This window comes from Melanostigma gelatinosum (assembly GCF_949748355.1).
Source record: "Melanostigma gelatinosum genome assembly, chromosome: 6".
Lineage (NCBI taxonomy): Eukaryota > Metazoa > Chordata > Actinopteri > Perciformes > Zoarcidae > Melanostigma > Melanostigma gelatinosum.
This window is the reverse complement of record NC_136639.1, coordinates 19105620-19133563: the sequence shown is the minus strand read 5'-3', so window position 1 is coordinate 19133563 and position 27944 is coordinate 19105620. Positions and strand designations below refer to the sequence as shown.

Below are 27944 nucleotides of genomic sequence, written 5' to 3'. Positions count from 1 at the left end.
CACTGACTGGGATTCCACTGTGATGCAAGTGTTGACATTAGCAAGGAAAGACGAACAGTCGCTAACTTAAGATGCACGCTGCCTGAAACACAGTGGGCTGTGGATCTGTATGCTCTACGGACTCCATAGAAAGCTTTAACAAGGTCAATATAATCAAGCACGGTGCATTAAGTGGCAGAACAAACATAGATGGTGTTTCAACGTCATTCCAATCCTGAATTAACACTTACAACAATGTTGCGTCATGTGAAGAGAGTTATTTTAGCAGTGACTGAGCTAGACTGTGAGCGCTGTCAGGTTGGTGCTCCTACCTGCTCTCTGTCCCAGAGAATTAGTGGTGATGCGTGGGGTCATGTTGGTGATGGGCACGATGTTGCTCCTAGAGGAGGGCGTGGAGGAGGGGGTGGTGCGCCCATCCTTGATCTCGATTGTGAGGAAGGTCTTCATGTCCGGGTCTGCCTCTCCCTGGGTGACCTGCTGTCCAGCTGCTCTCCCTGGGGTCTTGTCTTCCTTTGAGTTACCGGAGGCATGCACATCTTTTTCAGCTGGATGCCTCGTCCCACCCATGGAGCTCTGCCATTGGCTAGCTGAAGACAGAGGTTTGTTGGCCACACCTCTTGGCTGAGGTATGTCCTGACTCTGGGATGCGGCAGAGGTGTGAGATGTGGAGTCCACACGTGGCCTTGCTGGCCTGTCTCCAGATGTGCCGAGGGATGCTGCTGCATGTGTAAACAGCTCGGTGGCTCTGGAGAGATTCGTCTGGCCGCTGCTGCCGGAGGTTGTCCCGTTCCTCAGAGGGGCCTTCTTCAAAGCCGGGACATTTGGGCTCTGGCTGGGCTCTGCAAACTTGCGCATGCGATCACGTACAGAGTTGGTGCGGTTGAAATGTTCCACGACATCTTTCTTCTCAGATGCTGTAAAGACATAATGCAGGAGGGGAGTTGAAATCACAGAAAAACATTCAATTCGACACAGAGCCTAGACCCCGGCCACTATTCAGTGTGAATTTAACACACTTATAGTCTCTTGCTCTCATCATCTCCTACTCCACCTCAAAAGCACTCTATAAATCCCATTCCTCTTTTCCTGCTCTCTCAAGGTTTTGTTCCTGCCCCTTTATTTTGCTTGACTTAACCTCCTCTGTTTCACCGCCATTCAGTTTCTATTGTTTGGACTTTTCGGAACATGTTTCTTCCACTCATGGACATTCTTTTTCATTCTCTGATCCTTAATACTGTCAGATAATGTGAGCAAAGCCCATGATTTGGCACAGACTCTCCAATGGAAAAAACATTAATGATCAGAGGAGATATTAACTGAGGTCATCCTAACAAAGAAAAAAGAAAGAAAGACGTGCTGCTGAGGAGGAAAACCACCGTTTATAGTACAGTGGACGAAGCAAAGAAAGATATGCATCTTATAACATGCCCTCTTCCCAGCACTCTCCTGTGAGTGGCTCTGTGCGGTAACACTAATGGCTGTCATTGTCCTACAAGCGATGAACCATCTGGTGAGACGTTATTACACACTTTTAAATGCGATGTCCATAAACTGAACCAAACTAATCCGGGCCTATAGTGACAACAGCATATATATGAATTGCAACCTATCATTTCCAGCATCGATAAATCAGTTGAGTCATTTTCAAATTTACAAAAATGAAATGGTGAGAGCCAAGAATATTAAAAATGTCTTATTCCGATCAACAGTACTGACCCCAAACATATTCAATTAACAATGATTCAAAAGAGAGCGATGCAGCAACTCCTCAAATTCCAGAAGCTGGAAAGGATGAATGTTTGCTTGATAAATGCCTCAAAAGATTATCAAAATTGACACGTGGATTGATGTTCTATTGAATAATCCGTTCAGGACGACGGGTTGGACTGAGATCTAAGAGGACGACCGTAGTTTCTTACCAAAATCCTTTGCTTTGCCATGAGTGAGGGGCAGATCGCTGTTTGTCATCTATAAAGGGGAAAAAAACAAAAAAGCATGACATAACAATCACGGGAGGAAGTAGAGGAGCTGAAGGGTTCAAATGCACTGTGCCTGTATTGACAGCCACAGAGCTGCCATACTGACCGGCTCCATGTTTAACAGGGCAGCGATGCACATTCATGAGGGACTAGAGTCTATAGATGGCTGTGATGAAAACTACAGAATCAACCGGTGGTGTTTTCATTATGTAACATTTGTGTTTGGAGTGAAGCAGTTGGCCTCTGTTCTTTTTTTGGCAGCGGGGCCGTGATGGGCCCCAGAGTGTTTACATTACTCTCAGGAGACTGAGCGTCAGCGTCTTTTGTCGGGAACAATAAAAGAAGTCCAGGGCCAGCCTTGAGTAAACACATCTAGAGGAGCGACACGATGGCGTTATGGTGACCTGAGCTCCCCCAACACGGGAAATGTTGCTCAACAGCCAACAGTCAGTGCAGAAACAGCAGCTCGGTGTGCGTCTGTGTGCTCTCTGTACTGTGAGGGGCTGAGGAGAGACAGAACCTCTGGTCCGTAACGCCGTCTATTCCTCTCTGACAGCAGGTGAGGCGGACACGCCGCTGAGGTGAAGCAGAGACACTCAGGTGCACAGTTTGTTTGCGTAGCCAAGTAACGAAAGTTAAACAGCACCTAAAAAGAGCTCGGCGTGCTGTGTTTATGGATGCCGATGTGACCTGGGTGTCGCTGAAGAATGGGGTGTCAGGGTTGCTTGTCAGGGATAATGAAATATAAAGAAAGGAAGGGAGAGCTTGGACGGTTCTGTGGGTGTCTTTGTGGCTCAACACCTCACTCTAGTGGTGCAGTTAGGATACATACTGGGTGTCGTTGCTGAAGGCCCTAACTACACAAATGAGGGACAAATTAAAGAATAAAGTTAAATGAAGCGTCTTCCTTCGAGAACAGTTACAAGGCCCTTTAGCATAGACAAGTCTCTGCAACTCTACAGAAGCGATGAACACCATTCTTACAAAATATACAGTACCCCCTCATGTGGTGTTTTGACAACAATGGTGGAGATGCATTTACTACGTTTATCCTCTCTTTAATTCAGTTTTCCTTTAATTTGTCACCTTTCTGTTCATTTAGGACTCAAAGACAACAGCCATTCATGACTCAAGGACTGTGCACTCTACCTTCTGCTTCTGGAAGTCGTTTTGTCCCTTGGCGCTGCCGTTGAGCAGGCCATTTGCAGGATCTCTCCTGGATAGAACAGCCCCATCGGGCTGCTCCTGGTCAATGATGCGGTCCTGGTCGGACTGAGCATGGTGGCTGGATGAACCTCGTCTTCCGCTCTCAGTTTCCGAATCTGTGCTGCAAGTTGAACCACTTGTGGCTACCTCCACCTCCTCCACTGGACCCTTTTCCTCAGAGGACGTACTCACACTCTGTTCAGATGTCCCTGAGTCAGTCCATTTCCGTGGCAAAAGACCAACGCTGTCTGAAGCCCCAGAGCCCAAACGGGGTCTAGCCCCGGAGTCGGAGACATCTGAGCCCAGTCTCTGTCTGACGTACGACAGGGAGCCGACGCTTCGCTCTGATGCCCCAGAATCTAGGTGACCACACTGCAAAGGACTCTGGCTCCTGTCTGAAGCTCCAGAGTCCAGCCGAGCTCTGTAGGCTGAGCCCAGACTCTTCTCTGAGGCCACAGAATCCAGATTGGACCTGGAAAGCACAGAGGTCACATCGCGGTCTGAAGCCCAGGAGTCGGACCTTTGACGATGGGACAGGGCCAGGTCGGGCTCTGTGGTCACAGCCTCTCTCTGAGGCTGGATCAGCAGAGGTCCGGGGCCATCGTCCTTCACCAGGTGATCAAGAACCAACACCATGCCTGAGTTGGAGCCTGCAACAGAAAAAAACAAACAGATTCTCATATTACTTCTATTCTTTCTCTCACGTCGGTCGTAAATCAAAGCGAAGAGGGTGTTACTGTATGCGAGCGAAAGGAAGCAGTTTACTGTGTTTACTGTTTAGGTGGTGAAGTTTGAGATTGAAGTGATGGAAATGAAATACTTCTGCGGGCACAGGGGCTCGGCTAGAAAATATCACTCGGGATCGCAGAGGAGGCACGTGGAGACATGAGGGGATGTAGGCATTTCCTCCAGACTGGCCTCAGTTCCAGAGTAAGATTTTTGAGATTGTGTCGGTGGATGTGCGTAAAAGAGAAAAGGAGGGGTTACAACTAAAGAGAGGGAGCATGTGGCTTAACCATAGGCGGTAAGCAAGAACAAGGAGTCGAGGAGGAAGTGGGGGTGAAATAGAGACGAGGACAAGTACTTCCCCTCCCCTCTGTCAAAGCTCCTGTACCGTTCCTTCTCTCCTCAGGAAACCACACTCCAAACAACACAGCGCTGCCCACATCCTCCCTCTGTGATTGAAGCGCCATGGGGTGTTAGAGACTAACGATGGAATATCTGAGTTCACATACGTGATAAACAGAGAAAACCAACAGTGTATTCGAATCCCACATCCCATGCACATAAGGTTTAACAACACTTCAGTACGACCTGTGTTTGAGTGGTCTGAGTGGTCCACTAGAGAGCAGCGTGGATATCTAACGATGCATCCAAACGCAATTACTGCTCAACTGAAGTGAAAGACAAAAGGCACCGCTCCAGACTCTCACGTTATTGTTCCATGTTTCTGCCTGTCATGACCATTGTGTAGTAATTTCTGGGAAAATCCCGCTGCTGCTGCTGCTGGGTAATGAGAGGCCTGCTTTTACCTCTGAAATAGCTACAAAAGCAGCTTGAGCACTCTGCTGCCAGTCAATAAATAGAGCACAAACAAAGGACAATCTACGGCTTTTCTTTCTCCTTCCCTCACACTGAAGCAATGCCCTGAGGAACGCTTGTGTTTGTCATTGCTGTGAGCGACTCAGACTCGCCTGCTGATGACCTGGGGTGAACATCATCGCACCTCTGCCTCGGCGTAACATGTAGAAGAGGTTTCTATCGTAAATATATCGTTACTACATAAAATAAAGTGTCTCGTTGAAGCGGTTTCATTCGCGTTTCACAATGTTAACATTTAAAGAAAATAAATATACTCCAAGCTGTAAAAAAAACTAATGCAGAAACCATTTAATGCCATTGGGAAAAGGAGTCGCTTTGACCATATTTTTAGGTCATATGCCAGTAATTATTTTTGGCTTGAGAGCCTTTTAAGTGAAGCAACGCCTGCTCTTGACCCTTTGTGACAGGCTGCATACGTCTCTGAGCTGTGAGCAGTTCAATCAACGTTATGTTTCCGGATCAGATTGCTTCATTTGAATCACTTTTTAGAGTCTCAAAGTAAAATCCTCCTGATCTTCCGATGAAAAACGCAAATACTTGAGAAATTGTGAGTGTAGTCTTCTGTTTTCCCATTCCGTCAATCCCCTCAGGTTTATCTCGTGACCACCGTGGTGGCTCTTGACCCCTACGCTGGGAACCTCTGTATACTCAATGACCTGATATGCATGCATTACTGGTGGCGTGGTATTAATGGAAATGCACATTCAGTCCTTCACAGCTTTTGTGTGTAAAACTGGCTTTAGTGTCAAACTTGAAGTTAAATGAAGGAAACTTGAGGCACGCAACACATTCCACTGAGCGTCTGGTAACATTTCATTTCCTTAATCACAGCCTCTTCTTGTAACCAAGTTACAGTCGGCACTAGAATGCAGTACGACTGGACACACGGCAATTGAGGTAAAGCATGTGAATATAAGCTTTCTTTTGTCTGAGAGGTAGAGGTATGTCTGCTGTGTTCAAAGACCAAAAAGAACCCACCGATTATTTTCCAAGTCAATCTTTTATTTTCCGCCACTTTCCCTCTGCTGAAAAGACAACCGCCTCTTCAAGAACCACCGTCCCACTATGGCTGCACCGTCCTTTCCCAACCATAAACGCCAGCGTCTTTGTTGATCGTTGTCCACTTTAAAAGGCGCCTTCCTCCTTTGCGTTTCTATGGTGGTCTCTTTTTTGTTCACCCTAGCTTCACCCTGGTTTAAATTGTAAGGCAGGGATAAATCAAGAACAGTGGCCAAGTCAACTAAGCCATAGTTCTGTTGTGGTATCAGCTTTATTTAGCAGAGGTGTGGCTGTTGGGCTTCCCTCCGTTGCTTCCCATAAACCCACCACCAACGCCAGGACCATGAGAGGGACACGGGGAGCCAAGTTCAGGGCAGACCGGGCCACACAGAACGACATTATTATAGCAGTCAGCCTCAGGGCCAAATTTAGGTCAGCCAGGCCTCAAAAACACTTTCATCTTCAGCAAAGGATGATCAATGTCAAATGTGCTATTCTGTATGAAGGGCATTGTCCAATTTATAGTTTGTCCTGATGCATTTATAGTGGGCAAGCTATAGGTTTAGGGTTTGTAACAACATTTATGATGTGCCAGTAACGCACTTTCATTGTTTTACAAGCTATTCACCGTCAGCTCTGTACCTGCAAAGTTTCAAGGATTCAAGTGGACGAAGCACATTCATCCCCTCCTGAAGGCATTCATACTACTTTATTAAAGGTGGTTAATGAAATGACTTCACACTTAAGAAGCCACTGTCATTAAGCCTCTGGCTGTGAGTGACTCCAAACGGTTAATAAAGTCAGATGAAGGAGCCTGAACTAATACGACCTCCTGACCGCCACCTCAGGAGAACGGCTCCTTCAGCCGACTATTTTAACAGGCAGTGAAGAGGAAATTGCATCAAGACGGATGTATGCAGCCACGTAAACGCAACAGAGTTGGTCAGTGTTGGCTTCCCGTTGTAAGTTCTTACTCAAACTTGACCTTTGGGTAAAAGTTTACAGCACATAAAGGATTTAGTGTTTCAACGATTCCTAAAGTGTGGCACGGCTAAACCGGACCCAACTGTGCAGAGCATGCAGACGATATGCAGTCTGTCACAAGCAGTTTGTTACTGAGCGAGTGTTTCTCACCTTTTCTCTGCAGCTCTCTGCTTTGTTGTGTCTGCTGGCCGCGTAACTCCAGGATCTGAGATCGGATACTGTGATCACTGTGACTCTCTGTCTCCTGTAAAACAAACAAGAACAAAGAAACACTCATGCAATGAGCATCTCAATGAAGCTCCAGATGCATCATGCTCTTTAATGTCGTCAGGTTTTTATTGGGGACAAACGGCCAACCCACTCCTCTGATCAAAACCAGAGCGTAAACATCATCCCTACGATCATCTGTTTGAGGTCAGCTGGTGATCACAACAGTCTTTTGTTGCAGGTTGAGGTCAAATGCTCCAGCCACGAAGAGCAACATGTTTGGCCAGCTGGAAAAGTAAAGATCTGTTTTATTTTCCATTGTATACGTCAGAGAGAGAGAGAGAGAGAGAGAGAGAGAGAGAGAGAGCGAGAGAGCGAGAGAGCGAGAGAGCGAGAGAGAGAGAGAGAGAGAGAGAGAGCGACATATCTCTACTTTACAGCCCGACTTGACTCGGGCAGCTCCCACTCCTTCAAGATTACCTGTAATCTGACAAAATATAGCTCTTTGCGCAGCACTCTGGCCCTAACCTGCACCGATAGCGGAACGTCACAGCAGGGGGAGATCTCGGTGGAGAAGCAGGAGTATTTTGGCATATGGAGAGGAAACAAGAGAGGTGTAGGAGGGGAGGACGGAGGGGGAAAAGATGAAGATGCCGGCACTACCGTTGGGCCTCTGGTGCCTGAACTTGAACTACTCCACAGGAGAATCAGCTGCCCAAATAAGGCTCCTTCGAGCACGTGTGATCTCACACACACACACACACACACACCTACACACGTAATCCATAACACTCCGAGGACTTGCAAACATTTCCTTTAAAAGGGAAAAGAAACCCTCCTGCGTGTGGAACTTCAGGTGGTATGAGGCATTCTGTAGCTCATTTGAAATGATGAACTATATCACGGCACAACAACTCCTTAAAGGTGTTTTACGAGAGCAATCTGGTTTAAGAATAGTCCCACAAAAGGTTTGGGTGGATCCTGAAAAACCATACAGGATGTGACCTTACATACTGAAACTACAATACCAGCTCTACAGCCTACAATTACTTCAAAAACGCTTCTGAAAACACATTCACAAGCTCTCAAGCAAGCAAAGGAAGACCACACAATTACACGCCAAAATCAGTTGTCCATGTGTAAACTATGTTATCCTGCACAAGAGACTGGCACAGTTGGACACCAGCAGCTACAGATTGGATCTTATAAGTCACACCTTTGTGTTTAAAAAACAAAAAGAGGCTTTTAATCAATGCAGTGTGTGATCAGAGAAAAACCGAACACAAAATAAAATTCCAACACGAGCGAGAGGCAGAGGTGAGAAAAGCCTCGAGGCTTTCTGCTCTGTCTTCCCCACCTTGGGCAGATGACAGGGCGGAGCGGCTCAATCACCGAAGAGAAACTTTAATGAGACGCCGCTGAGGAGACGTCAGGACAAACAGGAAAGGTGAATCTGGAACGGCACTGTTCAGGTTCAAAACAAAGACACCACATCATTGAATGGAGTGAGATAAGAGTGAATAAAAACGAGTCAAATGAGTGAAGTTTTCTTGGTAAAATCGTTTGTGAAAGAAATCTTTCAGAAAAGCGAGATCATTGAAATACTACATGTGACATCACAGCAGTGCAAATCTACATAGAAGGTGCTCCCGTGTTATTTTTTCCATGGCTTCAACTTTTTCCCCTGTGGAGGAAAAAAGTGGCAGCACAAATTCTGGGGCATAAAAAAAACCCACTAAATGTTGCTCACAGACTGAGAATTTAGTGGAATGCTGATTTAATGAGTCATTACAGTGTCTGATGAGTTTGGAGGACACGAACAGTCTTCAGCAACAACACAAAAGACTCGGAGGCACTACAGCGTAATAATGCCAGAGGTCCCACACAAAGGGCACTCTCCTTCAGAGTGGAGTCACTCAATCAAAGAGTCACAGGAGGAGATCATTTAGTTTGAGCCATAAACACAATTAGAGAGGACAAGCCTTCCCTCACCAGCCCCTCCTCTCCCTCTCCTGCTTCTACCAGCAGTCAGACAGACAGCCATCATTTCACAGCTCCCACTAAACCACAGGGAACACATTTCTCACAGACAGCGAGGCAGAGGGGGGAAAAAAAGGGGGAAGCTGAAGTGGAACTGGAGACGCAGACCAGAGCTGCGAACCTGCTGCCAGCCACCATGCTGTCATTAGCGGCTTCCCTCTGGCCCCGACCGTGAAGACCTGACCAACACCGTCCCGCGCACGAACCGCTCATCCCATGCGGCCTCAGGAGCCTGCTCGCTTTGGACTACAGTTGCAAAAAGCTCAAACGCGTAAACACAAAAACAACTGTCCTCTATTGTGACCACAGCGAGGCGTCGGCCATCTGGATTCCTCTGAACCCTCAACTCCACAAACAAATAAGAACAACGAGGCCGAGCTGAGGCACACACCTCCGTCACCTACCGACTCCGACCGCTAAGATCAGCTACATGTCAACATGCTGGGGTGCAATGCTCCAACTTTCCATGGAAGTAAAATCCATCACAACGCTGGTAGGGTCAGACCTTCAGAGGGTCTTCCCATGACCTCCACATGGTCGAGAGGAGAAGCCTGGCGGCTCTCTTTCCAACACTGCAGCCTGAGGAGCCACACACTCGGCTTACCTCCAATAACTGAAATACGGTAGCTGGAATGAAGAAGCGATCATCTCAATATCACACACACACACAGTCTGGAGTGAGGGAAACCACAAAAAAAAAAACTCAGTCCTTAGCCTCATTCCCATTTCTACTGACTGCACATCATCACATGCCAATCGAAGCGTATTTTCTGGTCTTTTTAAAATGGATCGACTGTACTTTTTTCCCTGAAGCACAACTCATCTCCGAAGTCTGCTAAACCCTCTCTATTGCAAACAATATAAGCTTCAAGACAGTTAAAAACTAGTCTTTCCTCAGGTCTCCTCTTGCAACATGTTTATGATGCGATCAGAGAGCAAACAAAACTCTGTCTGGAGCTGCAACACCCGCCTACCCGACAGCCTACCTGAGCTCTCCCTACACACCTACACACCTTGCAAACCTCACAGAGACATCTCACAGGATTCATTTACTAAAGTGTTGAATACTCAAGATTTCTCTTTAACTTGAATTCGTATCAAGTTATGTTGCTGCCTTAATTGAACAATTCTAGCACGTGTCAATGACCCAGTTTCATGTCATGCATCATTAAGGTGTCATCTACATCCGAAGAGTTAAACAGTCAACTTACGTGACCAAAAAACCGTCCGATTCAGCAATAAAACATTATGTACACAAACCTGAAAGGTAAGCAGAGAGGCAGGTACGTCCCATTCTTCAGTCAGACAGAAACAAGCACAGATCGAATTCAAATGGCCTTCCAGAGCATAGAAACAGCTAAAGACCGTCAGAGAGGAGAATTTGATCTGTGACAGCAGAGCTCGCTCGCGCTCTCTCTCTCTCTCTCTCTCTCTCTCTCTCTCTCTCTCTCTCTCTCTCTCTCTCTCTCTCTCTCTCTCTCTCTCTCTCTCTCTCTCTCTCTCTCTCTCTCTCTCTCTCTCTCTCTCTCTCTCTCTCTCTCTCTCTCTCTCTCTCTCTCTCTCTCTCAGCAGTAAACCTCTTGGAGTCAGGACGTCCTCTATTCTGTCGCTCTACTCCCTCAGCCACATCACATCTCACACACACTCTCTCTCACACACTCCACCACCACACATATTACCAACAAGCCACTCCCTTGACTTCCCCTCCCTCCCATTCTGTCTCCAAAGGGATCTGACCCCCCCCCCCCCCCCCCACCACACACACACACACACACACACACACACACACACTTCTTACAGGTTAAAGGGTTGCCTGGTTGACACATTAACTTCTGACACACTCCGTCTTAATTTTGACCTACAATTCCTCCAACTGCTGCAGTAAGACTAGATGACCTCATTTCAATTATTGAATATTTTGCACTTTTTCCTTCTGGTACTTTTTTGGGGGCTGCATACATATCATCTGTTTGTTTTTATAGTCTGGTTTCTCATACAAAAACGAAACTGTTACTGTACATTGGCCGTCCTTGCGTGGCATTAAATACAGTCGTTGCCTTCTAATGGGTGTTGGATTCCGGTACAATTACAGCTACGTCGATCCACTAATCAAGCATGCATATACGCTATATATTTGCCATCACAAGGTGTTGTTACTTTGAGCTGGTGTTTGTTTGAAGCTGCTGGAAGTGTACACATTTATTGCGTGCGTGTTTGGCTGCTGTTGAGGCCTATCTATGACCTCCAGCTGCCACGGGACAATTGCACGCAGCTCAAAGAGATCCGCTGCGATGATGTGAGTGGAAGGAGCCCTGCTGCTGGTGGCTGATGTTGTTTTTGGCCTCGACCCCATTCCAGCACAGACTGGGCTGCTGAGGCACAGCTGGTGGGCTGCCTGCCTGTCTGTCCGAACCACCCCCGCCCGTTCTCCTCGTCATCCAGATCTCCAACCCCCCCCCCCCCCCCCCTTTGACCCATTACACCAACTAGCCAAGCCGTACAGCTCAGCTATCTTACAGGAAGTGAGGTAAAAAGGCTTGAATGTCAGAGCATCCTGTGACGCCAGCATGCTGTCATTGTGTCCTGTCCACACACACACACACACACACACACACACACACACACACACACACACACACACACACACACACACACACACACACACACACACACACACACACACACACACACACACACACACACACACACACAAAGCACGAGCTACAACAGACAATGGGACAAATACCAACAGCCTTTCATTTTTCTCCCTTCACGTCACTGCGGCGGGAAAAAGTCTGCTTTCACAGGAACCGACAGAACTCTGATAATGCAACCGATTGTATCAGGTGTTCCTCCATCAATCAAAAAAGCTTGAGTCAAAGCAACGGTGACCACATGCTGTAAGAAGTAACTTTGCTTTTCCTCCACAGACATCTAATCCTCTGGAAACGGAGCATTCATCGAAAAAACTGTGATCAAACGCAGCAGATGAGATAACATCTGGCTCCTGGCAGACTCTCGCAAGCAGTTAAGCCTCATGTCTTCTCATCATGTTGGCTTCAGCAACCACGATGTTGATAACAACGCTGAAAATGATAAAACGTTGAGGTCAACTCTGAGGACACAGTTCGTTATCATCCACCAGAGGGCTGAGAGAGACGTCTGAGTTTTAGACCATTCGTCTCCCTCACTCTAAAATCTCTACGTCAGTGTGCTTTGTTGTCTCACGGTGTTAAACGCTGTACAGACAGATGTGGGGCCAAATGACAGCGACTGCGAGACCGAAATGATATCTTTCTCCTCATACTTACTCATAACAAAGTCTGACTGAGGATGTAGAAAACAATTGCGCATTCTTTGCTCCGAGGCAGCCAAAGCATGCGTTTTGTGTGCGTGTCTGTGTGTGCGTGTAGTACCACGTTCATGACAGTGTGTGTGACTCCAGCCACAAAACTCTTGTCGTTTGCTGCATTCTTCATTGCGGCAGCAGAGAAACCTCAGTGGTCACTGCCGCCACGCAAACGAACTCAGCAACCACAAATGAGTCCGTGCTCGGTTCATTTTTGCAAATGGAAGCTGACAGGAGTGAGTATTAGATCAGAGACAGTTACCCATCAGCTGTTCATGTGGCGTTCATGCAGTGACGTGAAATCCATAAAGATCGCTCTATTAACTCGTCTGTACTCACCTCAGTTCCCATGCTGCTCTGGGGCTCCACACTCTCAGGCTCAAGGCAGCGACCCGGAGCTTTGCCCCGCTCCACAGGCCCTAAAAAACACGGCACAATAGTTCGAATAAAGTAGGTGACTCGTTATCCCACCTGATGTCAAACATCTGGTCATTTCTGAAATTATGAGAAGAGAAAACACAGATCAGACAAGATTATCCGAGGTGTCCTGACAGTCAGTGACAGGGGCCTCGCACAAGCCAGACAGCGCTAAGGAATGACAGGAATCCACTATCTGATCGAGCATCATGGCCACATCTGCCACAGTAACTATGGCCAACACAGACAGTCCGCCATCTCTCCCACTTTAATGATGCATTTACATCAAGACTGAAGCAGACTATCACATCATCATTGTCTTTTTGGCTCACGGTGTTTTGTTACAATCACACAGCTGGCGTCGTTTAATCTACTCCGTTAAAAGATGCATCTTTCACGTGGTATTCTATTTAACAGACATACAGACACAGCATGACAACATGTTACCAAACAGCAGGACTCACCTTGCTGCTGCTGTTCATCTCGGACTTGTCGGATGGCTGCTCTGATCATCTTCCTCTCCTCGTACTCGCCGGCGGCACGGAGCTTTACCCAAACACACGAAATCTCAGTTTGAACAGGACAAGCATGCAGAGTCACCATCATTTTTTTCTTTCTTGCCCGTTAATATACTCACCATTTTCGTGAGCTCATCGATGTCCTGGATTGATTGCAGTTCTCGTGACAGGACGTCCAAGTTGTCGTTATATTCAGACCTGAGAGAGAGAGCGAGAGACTTAAAATATACAAATACAAAATTGTGGGCATCACTGACTACTCTGAGGCCTCTCAGAAGACAACTCCATGATAACCCACAGTTTATCAGAGGAAACGCTCCCAAGTCGAGCGTGGAAAAAGTGATACTCTGGCATAACAGATCGGACAGCAATGACACACAGCGCCTAAAAAAAGGCCGCTCGCATCCTCCCCTCATTGCAGCCGCATATTTCTCCATTTCACTGCTCACTTTTATGCTGGTTTCTATTACTCATACCCTCCTCCAGTTCTCCCATTATCTGCTCCAGTCGGTGGTATTAAAGGATGTGTGGAATATTTCACATTCCACCACTGAGAGGCGCGGGATAATTGCAACTTTCATATGCGTTTGTTATGTGTGTGTGTGTGTGTGTGTGTGTCTTAACCAGTCTTAATAGGATTCAGTGACAGAGAACGACAGCAGAAGGTTGAGCATCCTCTTCACATGGTGTTACATCTTTTGTTGTGCTCCAGTCCAGTCATTCATGAACACCTGTTCCAAGAGTTAGTGCATCCTGACCTGCAGAGCTCATCTCATCCACACGGAGAAAAACGTTCAGACCGTTAAAGCTTCAAATTCCTACACTGTTTGATTTCATACGAGTTATGTTTTTGTGAAGTTTGTTGGAAAAAAAACCTGCATTGATCCCTCAAATTACATAAATCACCACATTTTTAATAAAGGTGAGGTTTGATGAAGACTTATAGGCCACAATGTTTACAGTAACACCAAGATGATCTTCTTCAATATTTAAGCCTGCTTGTCTCGTTTCTCATTCAGTTTGAAAGCAAAAAGACGATTTGTTGACAAGATGGAAAAGGTGTCTTTAGAGCTGAGTTTTCAGTTTGTCCACATTCCTCGGCTGAATGACACGAGCTGGGAATGGTGTGTTACTGAAGTGGAGAAACACTGAGAAGGACAAACAAATGAGCTGAGGAGAACTACTTCAATTTGACTCTGACGCGGGGTAATGTGACAGAAGGACACATTTTTTAATGTGAAAGTACTTTCTGTGAAATGTGCATAAACAATGGAAAATGTACTGCGGTTGCAGTTGCTTCTGTCCCCTATGATTTCCTGAATTGACTTTTCCAGACGTTTCTCTTTTCCCACTGGAGTTGAGGAACGCTCCATCTGGGTTTTCTGAGTGTTTTCTCAGCATTCCCGGTTCACCTGGACTGGTGTAGCTTGTCATTAGGACTGCTCTCTGTGTGCATGTGTGCACGTGATCTTACCTGTGCTGGTTCTCCTTGTCCTCCTGCTGTTTGAGGCGTGTGGGCCGGAATCTCTTGCCGGCCAGAGCGGCCTCCATGTCCTCGATCTCTCTGCTCCTCAACTCCCGGATGGCTGAACGGATGAGGCGCCTCTCGTCCAGATCCACGGTTCCATCCAGCTGCATGTGCAACATGCAAAGACAAACACAAAGAGGGCATGAAGACAAGTGTGGAACGCGTGCTAACACAGCAGGACGCCAAATATTTGTGTTGCAAAGATTAGACACTTGTCGCTCTTACATCGCCATCTATGAGCAAGTAGCCTACACGCCACAGAAGCATGGTCAGGACACGGCCACACAGTTATACAAGGATCCACTGCTTCAGCAGCACCACGCAGGCTTGTTGTCAGAGGAAGTACAGGGCGGCGAATAAGCAGAGCTGTAGGGCTCATAGTGTAGAGTCATAGCTCCAACTTCTGTCCGTCTCCAGCCCTCTGTAATAAACGCTGTCAAACAAGGACAATAACGTACGCTAGCATGGCTGCACACTATTGGTCTTCGCTATTGACGGCAGCCTAACCAGAGTCACAGGTGACGGGTAACAAACATACAGTAAGTATCAGTCAGGTGTGGGGACATCCAGACAGCCTTAGACTAAACGGCCCAGGCTTGTTTTTAAATGTGCGGTAGGGAGTTACAGGGTCAGCAGGGTCGATGAACGGCTGATCGATTGGTGATGACAGGTGACCCGACTCCACTAATGTGAAGAGACAGAGCCTCGTGAGCCAGCAGCAGACGATGAGAAACAGGCTCGGCAACAGCTGGAGCTGGGCTATGAGAAAGAAGTGCGTTCTTCTCAGGCTGTAATTTATCTCGGTTGAACAGTAGCCAGGCTGCAGGAGGCCCCAGAGTCTCGGATGTTGAAGTGGCTCACTTAAAAACACTCACTGAGCCATTTCATCGCTCCGAGCGGCTATTAGTTCGAAAAGGTTTGTTTTTTTCAAGCAAAAGAGGAGTAATTAAGGTGGTAAGACACGCCTGCAGACAGACACACCAGCCAGGGCCATCGATGCTTTCATGTCAGCGACAGCCGTGAGCCTGGGAGGGTAGAGGGAGCCCTCTCCTGTCAAATGAGAGACAGATCTCAACAGCGGGATACCTGTCAACACATGCAGAGATGAGCAGCTCCTGCTCCTCTGGCAGGCTTTCCTGATACACGTCACGCACAAACACACACTCACGAGAGATGAAGCGGGCCGGTGGTTTTGAGGTCTCACTGAGGTTTGACAACATATGCAGCCCGAGCTGCACTAGCTCAGAGGGGCTCTCCTATGTACTGCAATTTGTGAGAATTTAAAGTGCTGAGCTGACAGAAAGCAGGATGAGGAAGGAGGAGAAGAATAAGAGGGGAAAGTAAAGCTGTGAACGGGGAGAAAGGACGACAAAGTGAAAGAGAAGCTGGACTCGGGTATGCCTAAAAAAGGGCAGATGAGTGCTGGGTGGGAAAGGTCATTCCTCACATTCCTGCTGACTCACAAGGAAAGAGGTGCTCGCGAAATGTGACGATCAGGAACTGGGTTTGGGTCTGACCCAGCAGGGAGATGATGAAACAACCCAGAGGAAATGAGAACACACTTGCTCATTTCTATCATTGTCCAGTGTCTCTCTCACATGCCGCCCCCACACACACACACACACACACACACACACACACACACACACACACACACACACACACACACACACACACTAAACAAACACTCGAGGGAGCAGGCTGTTACCACACTGTCAAGCTTAGTGTTGAATGAATTTCATGATGTGATTATACAGCCAGTGCGCAGCCAAGTTTTCGGACTGACTGATTTATTTATTCATTATTGAGCTATAACCAGAACAGGCTCATGCCTTGGCCTCTACTCTAAAAACAATAACTTCTGCTTAGCGTTTCAAGACAGGCTGTATTTTTGGACTTTGTTCCGTGCATGTCAGTTTAAACATCAATCAAAACTCACATAAGAAAATGCTCAACAGACAAAGACGACTCCTAAACTCGGAGCATGTGACAGACTGCAGAACTGCCCACATCAGTTACTGTAATCTTGAATTGAAATACAAGCACAGAGCGGGGAATTATAGTCATGATGTGATGAAAACGGGTAGACGAAAAATAACTCGACATGTGCACGTCAGCACTTTGACTTTTACCAGCTCTAACACAACATGGACCAATCGGAGCACAGACAGGCTGTATGTCGAGTCAGTCTGGACCGGTTGCAACATTTGTACACTCAATTCAACTGGCACTGATCCAGCAGCTGCAACTGACTTTTCCTTCATGTATTTGAAAGGTCGACCAATAACTTCCTCGCACAGGAAGGTGATGAGTGGGCGTAACCCGAGCAAATAAAACACACCTTAAACCTGAGAGCCTGCCAAAGACAACAGAGTGACCGTTAAAGTAACAGAGACGGAAACACACACACACTCGCGTGGAAACAGAGTCCGTTTGACAAAACCTCCAGTCAGTGGGAGTGGAGAGGCAACAACAACAGCAGTTGCAGTTACACAGTGACAGCACCTTACACCACTGACCGTCCGTCCCCCAAAGGCATTTTTCAAACCAAACCACAGACCAACTGCCACTGTGGCTCAAAACAACCACGCTGTGTCCCAGGGAGCAGCCGTTACTCCGAGACAGAAAGCTTTTCCTCAGGCCCCTGCTGCTAACAGACGTACGAGTCACAAATAACACCAATAGCTCACACTCACACATATGTTAGACTGATAAACGATGCCGTCACCGAGCTGTCGGCACCTAACGTTACAGTCTGGTCTGCCGCACAAACCGAGGACCCATCACTGTGTCCTCGGTGACAGCCACACCTGGAGGTTTTGGCGGAGTCACCCGATATACAATGTGGGAGAACAAACAGGAGGGAGGAGGTGGTTGTGACTGACGGGGTGAGCAGAGAGAAGACAACCCTGGAGACACTGGGGAAACCTCTTCACGGCAATGCTTACAGATGTGTCTTCCCAACTCTTTTTTTGCTCACCGATAGAAACCAGACAAATGATTACCTTATTTGGTAGGATATAAGAAATGTTTTATGTTTCACAAGCAGGCCTGCTCAGGCTTGTGCCGTACCGTTGGGTCGCTTTGAGTCACTTCCTGCCGAGCAGCAACTTTCTACGGAGTCAAAACCTCAAACCTCCGTCCAGAGACACCCGAGTGACGCAGCTCAATCAATCACATCCAATTACAGACTTCATGGTTTAGCAGTCATCCCGACCAGCTGGCGACACACTCCCGAGGACAGCAACACCCTCTGAACTCATCTGGTACACATGAAAAAGACTCAAATAGGATTTTTAAGTTTGTGTGGTCGGTTTAATTTATTGTGCCACACACGGAAACCGCCTCAGAAGTGGTAAAATATGGCAAGAAGTCGAGGTCCCTCAGGTAGTTAAAGTATACTGTGCTGCTATTCATGGCTCTGCTGTCCATAGCGGAGCTAAATGCACACGTTGTAACAACTACCTGTGGGTGCAGCACTGAAACGGGATGACATTAAACCTGTGGAAGGGAAAAGACCACTCGGCTAAATTACAGTGCAAATAGAAAGAAGACGCTGCACAAGTTGAGATTTGCCTTAATTACACCCCCTTTCATATATTAGAGCATGTATCCATAGCAACTGAAACATGGGATTGTCTCGGTGCTGAATGGTAGCACGTGTTAGTTCAAAGACTATTTAGGGATGGGTATACTTTTTGTGACAAAGTTGGTATTGAGAGCCTGGTCAGATTTCCTATTTATTTACTACATATTACTATAATTTGACTGTGTTTATTCTGCATTGTGTAGGAAAAACATTCAAATATACCTGAAAGAAAGGTGACGAAAAAGGTATCATTATGGTATAAATACTAGAATTAATTTGCGACGCGAGAATCGCACATTTCAAATAGCCAGCCCAACATGCTATGCACGTCTCTGCAGTTGTGTTGTGTTTCCAGAGTCAGGTCAAACATCACAGCCTGGTGTGTGGACAACGTCTACCTTCACCCGCACGCACACACACACCCCTGTCTGGGAGCACAACGACCCCTCAGGCCGAGACCCGCCCTTTTGACTCCCAGTGGGTGTGCATGTGTCTCAAATGCCGTTTTGTGCTCAACACTTTCTACTTTGTGAACTATGACGTGTCGAGAAAAACTCCCTGACACAAAGGGGTATGTATACTTTCTGCAGGCGTGTGTAGAGATCACGTGCATGGGTATGAGAGAAGGGTTAGGGGTTACTGTGTGTTTGTGCATGAAATGAGGGCTACAGTAATAATTTCCAGAGCAGCCATAAGGTTAGAGTGCAGCCAGGCAGCAGATCAGATCAGTGCTTTAAATGTACTTGTGTCAAGCCCACAAGTGAGTTTGCCCTTATAAGGACACACGGGACACTCCGGGTAGCTGAAGTGGATTGCCAGCTGCCACGGAGGAAGCCAGACTGGTACAAACATTGAGACACAAATAAACAAATCGAGAAAGACCAAGAGGGTGAGAAAGTTCAAAAATATTTGTACCACCCTGGAGTCTCCTCATTGAAGCCCAACGCAGACCAGATTTCGCTGAAAATGAGGTGATTGGACTACAAATAGTGATAAAAGTACTAATACTGCAGAAACACGTCAGTCAACCCTGCCAGTGTTTTACTATTATATATGGATCATTTTTGGATCATTATTCCTGCTGCAGATGTTTTCGTTGGAGCTTATTTTAACTCCTTTATACTTGTTGTTCAGTTTGGATAGTTAGGAAGGGTTTGAACAATTATAATGTGCAAAGTAACGAAAGCTGCCAGACAAATGTAGTGGAGTAAAAAGTACAATATTTCCCTCTGAGATGTAGCGGAGTGGAAGTACAAAGTTGTGGAAATACTCAAGTAATTTACAATTTACTGCTTTTTATAAAGAGGTGGAATCCTATTGAGCAGGATTGAGTTCAGTCTATTGGTCCGGCCCTCCACAACTGTCCCTGTTTCCTCATGTGGCCCCTTGAGAAAAACAATTGCCCAACCCTGCTATAACCGCCTCGAAAACAATGCACGCATACAGTCGGGCGACACACCACACCTGCTCAAAAATGGAAATACAACAAGGATACATGAGAGCCCTGCAAGGCACGGGACTCCTGGATTTCTCAGAAGAGGGAGTTTGTCACCTCTCTGCTGAAAAATTAACAAAGAACCCGAAACAGATTCAAGGTCGAAACTCGTTGCGCTACAGTGCACACTGAGCCTTCATTGTCTCAAAGAAAATGAGGGAGTACCTGTGAAATATATACAAGCCGGGGAAGAAGAGAGATGACTGCACATGTGGCAATGTGCTCTGTGTGAGTGCAGCTACATGTGCGGGAAGGCTCAACCTTTATTAATAACCGGATGGTAGGACAGACCTGGGAAAAGTGTCTCCCCTTTACACATGAGGTAGCAGGCATAAAGAACGGCCGCATGGAGGAATGCATGTGGGCCAGAGGGGGGGGGGGGTCCAGGCATCAACTATGTTCTGTACGACTGTAATGAAGCACCGAAGACAGATCTGGACTCGCACGTGTTACGGACTCATGCCCGTAGTAGAGTCTTACATTAGTGCAGTGGACCCCACGCGCTGATGGATTAATAAGCACACACCTGATTGTGCATACACAATCAACTGCAAAATGTTTGCAGGACTTCAAAGCAATTTCCAAACTCGCAGCATTGCTGCTTATCCATCGACTCAATCTGGTAATCGTCCACAGTAGAAGATATTTAAAATGGGCTCGATCTCTGCTCCACACATTCTCTGTCCAACCCGAATGCGTCTCGCCTCAGAGCTGCAGGTCCGGTCACAGAGAGGGCTCCAGGTCATCGAAAGGGTTTCACATCGGCCAACGTAGGCAAAAAGGATGTCTCATCATTCTGACACAAACTGCCAGAACAGTACGTTATTAAACCCATACAGACCACGTGGGCATTACTGAGCATCCATTCACTTTCACAGCAGTCAAAGTTTGAGGGCAATTCACTCTGATCTTGGGTCAAATGTTGAGTTTGTTTGACAATGTTATGTACATTTTGTTTTTGTGCAATTGGTGCATTGGTTCTGGTACCAATTTTCTTCACAGCTTCTTTGTTCAACATACTCATCATAGGAAACCCACAGAGAGAGGGAGCTGTCCACAGTTTGTTAGTACCTCGTGGTCATAAGCAGACGATCTGAGACAGTTTGACAGATTCCAGCAGGAAGGAGCCGTCATAAATAAAGAGATAAAATAAATGTGTTGGATCCTGCACTTCAGCTGGCCTCGTCCTGTGAGCGGACCCAGGTCGCGGCAGGAGCTACAGCATGATGAATCTTCTCCAAAATATGGGACATCACCGGCGAACCGAAGCACTGCGTGACAGGCTCTTTTGGTTTGATGAGGAAAGAGCCAGGAGGACAGAGGGATGTCCCACAAGAGGAAACAGAGCGGGTGGTTAGAGCACTTTGGGAGGCTGCAGAGCACAAACAGTTTGTTCTAATAGATCCATGAGAGCCCGCCGTGCCGACTCTGAAACGGCACAGTACCTAAAACAACCGGTGTGTGACAGACAGACAAAACCAAACAAAATTGAACAGATCAGCTGTTATTATCTCAAGTATGCCACAACATTAACAACAGTGGGTTTGCAAAGCAAAACATCAACATCCGCTGGATGATTTCTCGCAGATCTCAGGAAATGTCTCTTTCCCGAGGGAGCCAGTTTCAAGAAGACAAACCAGTGTTTCTACATTTCGCTCCCTTTTCTCTTTCGTGTAACCATCCTTTCCTAAGCTTGTGAAATGTGATACATGCATCTTTTTTTTACGACTTTAATTCAAGATGTGACTTGGCAAAAAAGACCCAAACATTTCTGATCCTGCAGAGAGCTGCTTGCAGATTCCTGTATGCGTGCTTTTTTTCTCCTCTATAAAACAGAGCCACACCTTTATTCCAATGTAAAGCCAAAGACTGCTGAAACTCCACCGTCCTCATGGCCGCTTAAAGGCGAGACTGTGTTTTGGCCAAAGCAAATGGGTGCTGAACATTAAAGGAGTTTTACTAGCATCTCTGTAATTAATTCATCTAAAGTGGATTAAGCTAGTTTCTGCACACATCAAACACACATAATCGTCAGTTTTGATCTTTAAATCCTCTACGATTTGATGAGTGAGAAAGTCTGCTCGTATCGGGACATTATAGATAAAAGCATGGCGACCTTTGAAACCGCAGCCATCGAGTAGATTGTACACATCTGAAAAGTGTTTCTTCAGAGTCTAAAACACCTGGAAAACAGTATTTATCACAAAAACAAAACTCTGGGAGCCTTAAGCATTCAAACTCTAGCCAGAGACACCTGGTGGTGGCGAAGGAGACCACCTTCAATCCCTTCTCCAGACCTTTTCCATTTGGCATCGTGACGATCCAGACAGATGGAGCTCAGTGATAGAAACCCGCTCTGCTGGATCACTTCGTTCCCACACAGACGAAAACACCAGAGCCGCTCTGACAGCAGAGTCTGTCTCATATCTGATGCTTACAAAAATTGCTCCAATTTGTCACGCTGCGACTCTTTGGCCTCCGTCAGTAACCACAGGTTGGTTCTGCCGTTTGCGATTCACATCCTGTCGCTGGTTTCACGCTGATTGACAGATTGCAAACGTGGACGTAATCGCTGCATCATTTTGGAGCATGTTGAAATGATAGTGAGCGGCCTGTAGGGGGCGCTAGCTTTGTAAGTGGTCCTCTTTTTAATGCACAACATCTTTGATTGCCAGAGATTAATCCCCATACAACCGCAGAGAAATAGGCATCTCATTGGCCAGGAGGGGTGTTAGCACATTTGTTCAACCAAAATAGTTTGTGATATTTTCTAAGTGAACTGGTTAATTCATAGACACGGAGCACAAGCAGTAGTCTGCACGTGTGCGCCACTTACTCAGCATGATTGTTCCAGAGCAACAAAGTACTTAAAGGCCAAAGACCAAGAATAGACTTTCATATGCACATCAGCACAAAGTCCCCGGCTTTTCTTTTCTCATCCCTTCAGAGCCAAAGCGGCCGGCTGTTTATAGCAGTATCCAGAAACAGAAGTTTCCTGCTGTATCAAAAAAACAAGTGACTCCTTATCTCCTTGCAGCCTGGCCGTGTATTTGGACATTGACTGGTAGAGGCTGACGTCTGCAGACTGGAACTCTACTGCACTTGTTGTTGTGATAGACAACAATGCAGCAGTGTAGATAACTTGGACTGTGTCAGTTTAGAAGGAAACGTTTGCCTGCATGGGGAACTGTTCACAGCTCAATCTTCTTTGCCTCCTCGCCGACACCTTTCAAACCGGCTCAACAGAAGAAGAAAAAACAAACAGGTGTGCACCGTGATGGCTGTGCTTGTAGTTTTAAATGGTCAGGAGCATAAAAGTCTTCGGACTCTTTTCTTTTCGTGAGGAGCAAAGAGCCGGGAGAGCTGTTATCAAAGGAAGATATGTTGCATGCAACAGCTTGTATCTCTGCAGCCTCTTTGAAGACAGAAACAACTTTATTTCAAGATACCGGTAGTTACAGAGACTCAGGTTCAGTCTTGTCCAATCCTGCTTCTACTATTTAAGTCGGTCTCTTGAAATGTTACGTACAGCCAAGATAATGGATTCAAATGTTTTGTTTTGTCTGACATATCGTCCGACACCCAAATCTTACCATTTGACAAGTCAGCAAAGATTTGGCATTTTTGCCTTAAAAAGAAAAAAGAAAAAAAGTGATTATCATAATAGTTGCCAGTTAAAAAAATGAAGACAGAAGACATTTTTAAACAAATACGGCCCCTGATAACATTTGCCTCAAGTGTAAGTGACAACTTTAAAAAGCTAATATATATTGGAATGTGTCCCAGACAACAGTTCTATAATGCACCATCCTTTTTCCAATTTATTTCTCCCTGATGATGTGTCTGACATTTTGGACCATGTCCCCGGGGGGGGCGAAGAGATCCTGAGGGTCCACAAAACAAACCCATTCTTCCTCTCCAACTGTAACCGCTGAGCCCTCGTCAACGCACAAAAGGTCCAGAGAGCCATAAAACGAAGGCCCAGGGGTCCAATGTATCACAGGGGCCGGACCACAGGGAGAAGCTGCCCTTTTTTTAAACATGTGTGAAAGCCTCTCGCTCACCAGGGAAAAGGACGCTCACAGGGCTGGCAAGAGTTACAAATCATATGCGAGACATCCAGCATGAAATCAGCCCAGCCGACTTGTGCATTAGAAGGATCACAAACTGTAAAAGACATTTCATGCATTGACATCCAAGTGCTTTTCCTGCATTCTTCCAGTGACACGGCGCAGTTAGAAGCATTTCTGAGATAATTAGAGGTGACATCATGGTGTGTGGCTCACGCTTAAAGTCAAACATTACTCTTTGCTAAGTGGGCAGGTGCACAGGTGCCACAAACACCAGACACCTGCAGGTCTGTCACATGCACACAGGAAACTATTGCAACACACATTCAGGGCTGTAACACCTGATAATCATCGCCTTCCGAGCTGGTAATCAGCCGATCACATCTATTTTTAAGTGGCAGTGGTCGGGTTGGAAAGAGCTTTTTCTTCCGACCGGCCTCAACCTTTTGTCCATTCAGTACCATTCAGACAGACGACCCGCAGCAAACATCCTCTCCGAAAGAAACTGGGACATCGACTGATTATTTGTCGATGTTTAAATAATTGTGGCGGGCCGAGAGAAAATAAAAATGCTTTTCCTTGTTGCCATGGAGGGGATTAAATGAGCGATATAAAAAGGCAGCCGGGGTTTGAATAGAAGTGTCGAGAAGGGATTACTGGAGTTAGAGAGACCGCCGTATGACCTTCTGACTGTTTAGCTCATTAAGTTCAACACAGGCCTGCAGTTTGTGTTATCCAACTGTTGTTTCACAGAAGCTCCTCCACCCGGCTTCACGAGGACTTTAATCAAGCCCGGGCATCTCCGAGTGTCCGTCATCTTTTACTGGCATCGTGAAAAAGTCCTCAACAATGAATGAATGTAAAAACACCACAGAATGGGCTTTTAGATTGAATGAAAAAAAACACAAAAGGCTCCATTTACGGTATGTCTGCATGGAGCTGAATTTAAATGAACTTCTCCTCTGAGTAGCAAGTTTAATCAGAGTTTGCTTCCTTTGAGTTCGCTGTGGAAAACTCTGACACTCGAGTCACCGCAACCACCATCAGTGAAAATGTGGGATCTCGGTGACCTCGTAGCTGGAGTGTCAGTCACGTGTGAGGGGAGGAGAGACGCTCAGCTCCATGAATCCAGAGCCGAGGAGAGATCCAGCTCAGTTGTGGGTCGACTGTCAGCGTCACCTGAAGACGAACCCGATGAATTCCAACGTCTGCGTGTGTACGGCGTTTCTTTTCTGCTGCTGCATGCTTTCTGAGACAATGCCTGTGTTTTTACAACGAGCTCCCTGCAGCGCATAAGGCCACACAAGAAGATTCAGACAAAGCTAGATTTATTTCTGGTTACTTCATCTGAAATAAAATATGACTGAGATAAAAAGTCGGTTAAGAGAAACCCTCTGAATCACATACACCTTAAAAAAACCCTGAAGTTCTACTCACTTAAATATAAAACGACAACAAACACATATTAGAACTCTAAAGAGGTCCAGCCAGCTTGAGATGTCCTCATTCTTTCTACTTCCAAAATGTGTGGGGACCACTTTGAGTCCTTTATATTCATTTCAACTTTCCTGCTTTGCTCCTCTATAAATAAACTCATAAATGTATGATCAAAGCAACCAATACTCTAGTTGAGAGTAAATCATTATGCTGAAGGAAAATATTATTTCCCTCATATACTCCTGTATGTCACTGGTGATAACAGTCTGGACTTTAAGTGATTTATGAGAAGGACGCTCTTGGCCAGACTATTTCCAGACTTTGGGGGAATAATGATTGGATAAAACACAACGTTTATCCGCCGCCTTCTTCCAAAGTCAACAGCCTTTTCTTGTCGGGTTTACTGATCTATAAGAAATCTAAATGTTTTCTGAGATGGTCTGTTCTTAAAGTACACTGAGCTGGTAAGAATAACGAGTTAAAATCAGACAGTGTCATTTAATCTCAGATGTAGTCAACGACACCGCTGTATCTACCTTCACTTTAATGTCACAAACTCCCTGGTCATGATATATTTGGAGTAGTCGTGAATGATAAACCAGACTAAAGGACAGATGTTTCAGCTGTTGCGTATGTGTAACTGTGATTCAGACAAACCCAATGTAACTGTGTCTGAACAGGCTGACTCATGCGGCCTTGTAAATGTGTCTGTGTTGCAGGTGTCATGATAGATATCAGACAGAGTGATGGCTCACTTTCCTCAGGAAATAGTCAGGACACGATGACGAATGCGGCTGTGAACCAGGAAGTCTTTTACCTTTCTCTTTGCATTATCAATACTGTTTTGCTGCTCACACTTACTGGCACACTGTCTAGACTAATGATCAAGATGTAATGGTTGTGAATCACCTGCAAGTGATATGAACATGACTTTCTGGAGATACGGCTGATATGTGTCATCGTAAATCAAGGTTTACTGGAGTCAGTTTTGGCTCCCACTACTGTTTTCTTCATGGATTAAGCTGTCATTAATTATTAGATTAATCCATAGTCCAGAAACTGGAGATTTTGAATTTAAAATGATGTGGATAAAGAAAGAACTGTTAAGTGATTATCATAATTGTTGACAATTCAACTCATCGATGAATCAAGTTATGGTTTCACATCAACTTTTAGTTCACAAAAACACAAAACAAGCAGTAACGCACTGAAACTCACCACTCAACTGACCTACAGCCAGACACTCTTTATTAGATCTGCAACTGACAACTGTTCTCATTAATCTGCTTATTATTCTAAATGCCTGTCAGAATACCCTAAACCCAAAGTGACCTCATTAAATATCTTGCTCTGTCCAATCAACGGTCAAAATGTGTATCTATACGATACTGACACCAAATCAGTTATCACACAACAAAAAGCCCTTGATGGGTGCAGACCACCTGTCAGGATTATCATAACGGAATACAATTAAATCAAAAAGGAGGGAGATTGACAAATACTATTATGGTTAAACATGTGGGCTTGCCCTCGTGACAACTATCATCATAAGAAATGCATGTTCCTTATAAAGTAATAACCAGCCTGATACCACTTCATATGAACTATGCGAAGTATGAACTGAGTTGCATCCCTGACTGCTCTATTCATCTCTTAATCTCAGGTAGCTGGTCCACTTCCATGAGCAGGAACTTCCCTGCAGAGCATCTCCGCTCATCTACTCACCAAGGCTCGGAGAGAGGACTCATCCAGCGCCGAGTAACTCTCCACGGACATGTTGATCTTCCTGCTCGTGCTCAGGTGAAACGAGACGGTCAGGATGGTGAGTGTCGATGCGGTCGGTCAACGTGTGGTCTCTACCACCTGCACGACTCGCTGCTGCTTTCTGTGTCTGGAATGTGTCTCAAACTTCAGCGCAGATAACGATCAGAAACGTCCTTCAACGAAAGTAAACGCGCGTCCCGTTTATGGAGAGCATAACTCGCTCCTCTGTTCTCGTCTCTTAAGTGGTCGTGAAAGCAGAAACTGGCCCACACGCACTCTCAAGGGGACGTTGGCATCTTTTTTTTCAAAGGAGGATTCCCACTGAAAGGTGTAAACCCGCCCCCCTCGCTGTCGCCGGCTCCTCCCGGCGCTCATTCAAAGCGCGCCGCTCTCTGTGGGGAGACGCGAAACAGCGACCGGGTATGGGGGGTGATTAGTGCCACTAAAGTCCAACGGGTGGAAACACATGAAGACATTATAACTCTTAACATTTTAATAAAAGTACACTGTTTGACATGTTTTTCCGCAATAGGCATTCGGTGTATTTACATTCCGTAGTTACCTCTATATATATATCGTAGTTTCCACTGTTCGTGGCATCCACTCGTTTTGTTTTTGTAATACAGCATTTTTTTTCAAGGAAATTCCTCTGGAAATGAACCACTGCTTATAAACTAAACACAACTAAGTCACAGTCTGAAAAGGTCTCTCATTTCCCTATAATTAATACCAGATTCTTTCCAGGAAACGTCAGAGAAAA

At 46.1% G+C, this 27944-nt stretch overlaps 1 protein-coding gene across 2 annotated transcripts in view; it reads right to left on the bottom strand.

Annotated features, from left to right (window-relative positions):
- smtnb (smoothelin b) overlaps positions 1-27344 on the bottom strand; it is a 41581-nt gene extending 14237 nt beyond the window's left edge. For both annotated transcript variants that reach the window (XM_079269503.1, XM_079269504.1), the window contains exons 1-9: positions 27146-27344; positions 14776-14933; positions 13421-13499; positions 13248-13329; positions 12706-12785; positions 6921-7014; positions 3129-3835; positions 1920-1968; positions 312-914 (exon numbers count right to left, since the gene is read on the bottom strand). In XM_079269503.1, the coding sequence (XP_079125629.1) occupies positions 312-914; positions 1920-1968; positions 3129-3835; positions 6921-7014; positions 12706-12785; positions 13248-13329; positions 13421-13499; positions 14776-14933; positions 27146-27196 (1903 nt within the window). In that variant the 5' untranslated portion in view covers positions 27197-27344. The remainder of the gene's footprint in view (positions 1-311; positions 915-1919; positions 1969-3128; positions 3836-6920; positions 7015-12705; positions 12786-13247; positions 13330-13420; positions 13500-14775; positions 14934-27145) is intronic.
- Positions 27345-27944: the final 600 nt, after the last annotated feature.